This window comes from Astatotilapia calliptera, chromosome 7, assembly GCF_964374335.1.
Source record: "Astatotilapia calliptera chromosome 7, fAstCal68.1, whole genome shotgun sequence".
Taxonomy (NCBI): Eukaryota; Metazoa; Chordata; class Actinopteri; order Cichliformes; family Cichlidae; genus Astatotilapia; species Astatotilapia calliptera.
The window spans coordinates 61831876-61839475 of NC_137428.1; the positions used below are offsets into that span (position 1 = coordinate 61831876).

General features: G+C 38.0%; 1 protein-coding gene across 4 annotated transcripts; it reads right to left on the bottom strand.

The window, feature by feature from the left end:
• Positions 1-1112: 1112 nt before the first annotated feature.
• On the bottom strand, positions 1113-7600 carry tmem263 (transmembrane protein 263). Of its 4 annotated transcripts, none has more exons than XM_026176274.2 (3): positions 7543-7600; positions 6012-6082; positions 1113-2474 (listed from the first exon to the last, which is right to left on the bottom strand). In XM_026176274.2, exons 2-3 carry the CDS (start codon positions 6076-6078, stop codon positions 2179-2181), a joined length of 363 nt encoding a protein of 120 aa, XP_026032059.1. In that variant the 5' UTR covers positions 6079-6082; positions 7543-7600; the 3' UTR covers positions 1113-2178. The 4 variants fall into 4 exon arrangements, with proteins under 4 accessions (XP_026032059.1, XP_026032058.1, XP_026032060.1 ...); XM_026176273.2 differs by having other exon boundaries at positions 7336-7571; XM_026176275.2 differs by lacking the exon at positions 7543-7600 and adding an exon at positions 6979-7164.

The following is a 7600-nucleotide window of genomic DNA, read 5'->3' on the forward strand; positions in this document are numbered from 1 at the left end:
CATGGAGGCAGAACACATAGAGACCAGACGGACAGGACTGGGGAGATCAAAAGTAAACAGAAATTAAATAAATTTGCAACGTAATTTATGTTCCAAATTATAAACTAAGGTGAAAATTGTGCAGAAAGTTTAAAATCTTCAGAAAGATTAGCGTAATACACACTCACCAGTCACTTTGTGAGGTATACCTGTTTAACTACTCGCTAATGAAAAAATCGAATCAGCCAATGGCATGACAGCCACTCAATGCATTTAGGCAGGTGCAAGTGGTCAAGGTGGTCTGCTCAAGTTCAAACTGATCATCACAATGGAGAAGACAGATTATTTAAGAAACTTCGAATGTGGCATAGTTGATGGTTCTAAACACGCTCGTCAGAGTATTTCAGAAACTGCTGACTTACTTGGACACAAATATCTCTCAGGTTTACAGAAAATGGTTGGAAAAATCCAGTGACTACATGGAAAAATTATGAAGAGAGAGATTTGATGTCGGCTGTAACATTCAGATGCCAGTAGGATAAGATAATAAGGTGAGAGATTCTAAGGTGCTCAATCCAGTAAAGCACCTTTTGGATGTGGTTGAATGGGAGACTGTCACACATGTATGTGCAGCTGACAAATCAGCAGTAACTCCGTCATGTTATCATGTTAATACGGACCAAAATCCCGGAGTAATTTTCAGCACCTCATTGGATTTACCTTATGAAACAGCAGTTCTGATGACAACAGTGGGTCCAACCCAATACTAGCAAAGTATAGTTACTGAAGTGTATGTTATAAACTGAAAAATAAATAATAAAAATTGTGCCTTTTCAGTGTGCTTAAAAAAAAAAAAAAACCACACGAACAAATACTGGTAGAAGAAAAATAAAATAAATGTTAAAGCCCTCTATTTAAAGTAACATTAGTAGACTACAACAAAAACATGAAGGAATAAGGCTGCTTTAAACTGTGACATGAATTTTACAAAATATATTGATGAATGTTCAGAGATGCTGGTGCAGTTCTGAATTTAAATCACAAATGTATTAATAGTGTAACGCTAGTAAATGCAATAATTTGGTCTTACATATATTAAATCTTATTTAGTAACAGAGGAAACAGAAAACAAATGACTTTCAGATATTTTATTACAAAAACAAATTCTAAGTATATATTTGCCATGTTTGAAAAGGCTTCTAACAATCTGTAACACTGATCATACAAAAGCTGTGGAACCTCAGTTCTCCATGATACAAAGCCTGAAAGCTACTTAACTGGAGCTCAAAGGTATGCACTTTCACAGGTTTTCAGCTTAAAATGTACACTTGAAACTGAGAATGTAATTCCAAGAAATCCAGCTGTCAGAGTTTTACCACACAGCAGTAAACAAAGTAACAAACAAAAAACAAACAAAGCACTGATGAAAACTTTACTGGACTGCAGACAGTGTGTGGAAAAATGTTTAAATAACAGAAGTAGTGAATGTATGAAACAGGAAAAGGTTTCATTGCAATTAACAAGCTCTGAATTTTAGACTGTAATGCTGTATTTATTATAATAAATCAGGATCGGTATGACAGCACAAAACATTTCACTAAGCTGAAAAATACAGAAAAAAAAGACAGTCAAAAACCCACCAATGAAATATCAACAACCAGCAATGACTTTTACAGGTCTGATATATCTTTGATTAGACATACCTTCTGATTTGTGAACAACTGAGTAAATGAAAGGACATGAAGGAAACCTAAGAATTTCCACATAAAGTAACAGTGTTTGCCAGTTAACAGTAAAATATGAATAAACACATCATCACAGATCGCTGATTGTCTTGCAAGTAAATTTGACTTCATAAGTGCTGGTTTTCCTCCCGTACAAAAGTTACTAATGGAAGCAGTGTAGCGGACCATCACTGAACATCATACGAACATTTTATTGGCACAGCCGAAAGTTCTGGTGTTTGCATTTAACAGCAGCAGTGGAGTGTTTATTATGCCGCTCTATACAAAAAAAGCCATTTAATTTTATGGATGTAGGTTTTACCAACAAACACACACATGAAACTAAACAAAACAAAACCAACAGCAAAACGTGCACACTGAACTTCTGAGTCCCACGTTGCTCTTTTCCTGCTCAACAGTGCTGAATCAGGTGAAACGCCGTGCCAGCGTTACCACTCAGCTGAGCGTCTCTGCATCAGTCAGACTTGTCCTTCTTTTTGCCTCCCCCTATAGGAACTTTGCTGGCTACTGCGGAGCCGACAGCAGTTACTCCTCCAGCAACAGCACACACTCCCCCTTTAACCAGTCCTACTCCCATCACAGGCACGGCGACTACGGAGGTGACAGCAGTTTTGGTGAGGTCCAGACCCTTTCCTCCTATCCAGGTCACACCGCCTACTGTTGCTCCCAAAGCTCCCTTGGTGGCACCGTATAAGCCCCCCGCCAATCTGCCGAACATGCCCGGCTGAGCCACTGGATGGTCCTTGTTGTCTGATTAGAAACATCAAAAATATCATCTTACATTTTTTTTTTTTTTTTTTAAATCCTCTGAGCCATCCTGAACTATATTATACAAAATAACACTTCACCCACAGCAACAATTCTTGCTTCACATATAAATCTAAATTATTTGTGACATAATTGCACTAGGGCTGCCACAAACGATTATTTTGATAGTCGACTAGTCACTGATTAGTCGACTAATCAGATCATGCATCCATTGGACGTAAAACGTACAGCTTATTGCACCAGCATGCATTTGCTCTTATATAACTATCATTAGTTTACAGCTTTAAGTGTTTAAGATATGTGCTAACTAAAAATAAAGACAAGATGATAGTTTATTACATTTTAATTAAATTTGCAGATTGTTCGGTGAAGTTTAATAAACTCAGCAGTCTGCTCCTTGCTATCTAAAATATAACTGGACACCGGAGTATATTCTCGAGCATCTCACACTTCTGATAATCAGCTGTCTGCTTGACGTTTATTCAGCTGTGTAAAAACTATAACTTTAATCTCAGCCAAACCAATTTACTCAGGAACAAATAAAATACTGATAAAAGCCAAACAATAAGATTTTTAACTTATCTAAGTGACTTCCATATATTTAACCTGAGTAGCGAAAGACTGCTAACTAAAAATAAAGACAAGATAGTTTATTAAATTTTTATGAAATTTGCAGATTGTTTCGGTGAAGTTTAATAAACTCCTTGCTATCTAAAATATAACAGGACACCGGAGTATATTCTCGAGTGTCTCACACTTCTGATAACCAGCTGTCTGCTTGACGTTTATTCAGCTGTGTAAAAACTATAACTTTAATCTCAGGAACAAATAAAATACTAAAAAAGCCAAACAATAACATTTTTAAGTTATCTAAGTGACTTATGTATGTTTAACCTGAGTAGTGAGCCTGTAACCCCGGCTAGCTATCGAGCTAGTGGGTAACAGATGTCTCCGAAAACGTCGGAGCGCTTTTGAAAATATGTGGTGTCTTGATGAACTGAGCAGATATTTGAGGTTTACACAGCTACATCCTCGCTTGAAAATATGTTAAACGTTTATTTTGTGACCCAGAAAGAATAATAAGAGTAATATTAAAACTAAGTAGCTGCCGCCATTGTTGGAAACTGAGCTGGGCTGCGCTATGAATTCTGGGACACAGCTTCTTCTTCTTCGGGGTTTAACGGCAGCTGGCATCCTTGTACATGCAGTGCTTCTGTTTCAGTCCGTTATTACACTCTTAAATCCTACTACTTATTCCTGCGTCTTTTGTGATCTTACAAAGCTTCAAATGACATCAGTCGTTGACGATTTTGATAGTCGACGTAATCGTGACTAGTCGACTAATCGTGGCAGCCCTAAATTGCACCAGATGGCTGAGGAAGGAGTTTCGTCCTCTTAAAAGGGAGTTTTTCCTTCCCACTGTTGTCAAGTGTCTGCTCAGAGGAGGTCATTTGATTGCTGGGTTTTTTTCCTGTATTACTGTAGATTCCTCTGCCTAAAAATATAAAGTGCCTTGAGGTGACTGCTCGTGATTTGGTGAGAGATATATATATATATATATATATATATATATATATATATATATATATATATATATATATATATATATATATATATATATATATATAAAAATAAAATTAAAACTATCATGTTTATTAATGATTAATTTTTGTATTTTTGTTTATTTAAATATATAATCATTTAATCAAGATGTCCCAGAGCTCAGGCTGAAACCTTCAAATTACAATCTAATCAACAGCCATAATGATATTGTAACTGGTGGTTGGGCCTCAGGAGATAAAGCAGGTTATCCAGTTCCTCCAGTCCATATGCTGATGTGGCCCTGGGCAAGAAACTGAGCCCCAAATTGCCCCAATGCATCTGCTGGAGTCTCTGTGCATGTGCTTGTGCATGTCTTTGCGTGCGTGCGTGCGCTTGCACGTGTGTGACTGTTACAAAAGCTCTTGAAGGCATGTGACAAAAAATGCAGTATAAGTGTGTGTGTGTGTCTTTCAGTGAAAAGTGCCTTGAGTGCTCAGTTAAGAGTATAACAGTACCATTCTACCCCAAGTACCAGTCCTACTTGGGGTAAAAATTGCAATAAAATTTCTGATGAAATTTTAAAAAAGAAAAGAAAAAGGTGAACATTTTACTGACGCTTACATCCAGCAGAATTTATAAGTATAAGTAAATAAAAGGCATTTTCCATTCTTCTTTTCCAACGAGCTATTATAGTTAATGACACACTTCCTAATTTAAAATGTAAATCTACTGAAACAAGTTGGCACAAGCAGCAGCAGCAGCACTATAGCAGTGACACGACATTGTATTCAGTGACAGAGCAGAAGACAAATTTTAGCCCAAAATTAGCCTAGGTTGTGCTTTTCACTGGAAATTCAAAGCAAATAGCTAATAATAACAAACAAATACTAAAGTAATGTAACCTTATAACTCTTTAGGACCTGCACAAATATGTCACATGATAAAAAAATAAATGAAAACTGAAGTATTTTCTATACGTGGGATGAACCAGCTGTTTCAAAACCTGCTATTTCACCATGTAACAACATCAGTAATTTCCATCTACTGATTGCTTTTCCTGTCATATGAAGTGCAACTAGCAAGGCTCAGTGGAGTCATATGTTGACATTTGGGTCACACATCCACAGGTGTTAGCATCTCCTCTTTCATAATCTGGCTGAACTCAACGGTGTGTTTTTGCCTCAAGTGGTGAAAGAAGTTTGTTGTTGCCAGCTTTAGCAGAAACTGCTTTCTTGCATATTTTGCAAAGTACTGTGATATTTTAGAGGCGGTTGGAGTACCTCCCTTCCTAGGTACTAAATTGTCACTGGAGGCTAAAAGGAAGCTCTTGCTCTCACGCATCCCTGGCTAGTCTCTTTGCGAGTACCAAGAAACATAGAAAATATATCGTAACATGATATTTTTATCTATTTTAAAAATTTGTACCACTGTTATTGCCGACAATATCAATGATATCGCACAGCCCTACCTGTGTTTCTGTAAAAGTAACCGCTGTTCAAGATTTATTAGATAAAAGTCCAATACAAAGAGTTGGACTTTGGCAGAGTAATGGTGACGCACCAACAAGAGTATAAATGTAGACAACACTGTTGCCCAGTACAGCAATGCTATTATAGAAAACATGTTGGCGGTGTGGAACAGCCATTACAACTTTCCCCCTTCATACGGGATATTTAATTATAACATTTCCCAGTTTTGACAAACTGTAGCAAAAGGACATGAGGATTTCAAACAGAGCAGTTAAAATCTCTTTGTTGTATACAGGCTACCCTGTGAACACCCGCTAATCAAATTTTAATAAAATTACAGTGCCCTTAATAGCTGATTCCTGGAGAAACAGCTAATCACTGTGGTAAAAACGGTCCTAATTACATATAATTTCCCCCACGTGTACATCTTTAACCAAACAGTGTGCTACTATGCTAAGCTTAAAAGACGTGTTAGCATACGTCAAAGGAGGTGTCCCGCTATACTTACCTGCAGCTGCTGGCTCGTCTTCATGGCATGCAGGCATGTCCGAAGGCGCCTGCTCTGCCTGACTCATCTCTCTGGGAAAATAAGTGACACAATTACCAACATGTCACACAGCAACGCAGATATGAAGTGTACTGAACTACAGCTAAACAGAGACTGCCTTAACTTGAAAATCCCACTGAAACTATTGAAAGTTATCTTGTTACTGACTGAAGTGTTTCCGTGCATGTTGAAGCACGTTTAGCTGTAATGCTGAATGTGATAAGTTGCTGTATTTTCAGTTTATGTCCTTAACATTATGAACAACAAAGTACATAGTGCAAAACTGCTCCACCACAAACACGTTGGTGTAAGTTTTGACGTCTGTGACAATGTTTTGAGCTTACTGAAAGCCTTTCTTCCAAATAAAATATGTATGTATGTAAGACAGCCTACAAAGACAGCTTTAACTTACAACGTCAGTGTAAATAACTGGCTGCTGGATGCACAATGTGTACAGAAAATAAAGGAGCTTGCTTTGGGCGTGCTCCGTATCCTTAAAACAAGGCGGACCTGTTCAGGTGTTTCTCACAGAGCAGGTTAAAAAAAAAAGCACAAAGAGATAAAATATGAACTGTGTACACCTTCACTCCAAATCACTCCAATTCTATTGTTGAATTCGTTAGTTAATTTGTGCACAACTATTTAAAGCATTTTCATGTCTGCACAAGCCTATTTCAGAACAGACGTTGGCCAAAACAACAAACATAATAAATAAAGAGCCATTTCAAAAACAGACCATTAAGAACTTATAAAAACCTGCTCAAAAGACATCTTCTTTAAATGGGTTGTAAACATAACGACGGATAACGGTTGAAAGCTGTCGTGGAAACAACTCTGTATAGGGTTCAAACAGATCGAGCTCTACGTGCAAAATGCGACAGTAACTTCCAGTCAGTACTCGAAGAGTACGCTAACTTGTATTACTAACCTTTATAACCGTCATAGTTGTGTGACTTATACGCGGAGCCTGAACGTCACGCGCTGATTAATGTTATTTTGTAGAATCTTCTAGCTCAAACGTCACATCTCTCCCCAGGGAAACGCCACTTTCAGCAGCTTTCTCCCGCTAATAGTCGACAGTGCGTCGTCATTTCTAAACTAGCCGTCCCGTATAAAGTAAGGGTCTGCGGTGTTTTCGCTCGGGAGTTGTTTTAAGGAAATATGGCTGAGGTGTTTTCCTTTTCCTTTTTTTCTTTTCAAAAGTGACGCTCGTGCTTCTGCTGAAGTTTTCATGGCTGACTGTCATCAAACAAACTGAATCCCAAACAGCTAACCCAACACTTACCTTGCGCGAGCGTACAGCTAGCAAAGAGAGCGACCCACTTTTGGGGAAGGCTGTGTTCTTTAAAAAAAATGACCACAGTTATTTCTAAAAGGACCAAAATCCTCAACAATGAAGCTGCTGATGGCGAAGCGAGCTTGTGTTGTCTGTCTGACTCTTTTTTTTGGAGGAGGAGGACCTCAGTCTCCACCCATAAAAAAACAGACTTACGCACTGTTTGCAGATGGATCCCCAGCTGCTTCTCCGTGTGAGAAAAACACACGGCTCA

Excerpts from the sequence above, each read along its gene's own strand:
- tmem263 (XM_026176274.2), bottom strand. The coding sequence starts at position 6,078 with ATGAGTCAGGCAGAGCAGGCGCCTTCGGACATGCCTGCATGCCATGAA. Across the intron at positions 2,475-6,011 it reads AGACGAGCCAGCAGCTGCAG|ACAACAAGGACCATCCAGTG; the intron begins GTAAGTATAGCG and ends GTTTCTAATCAG.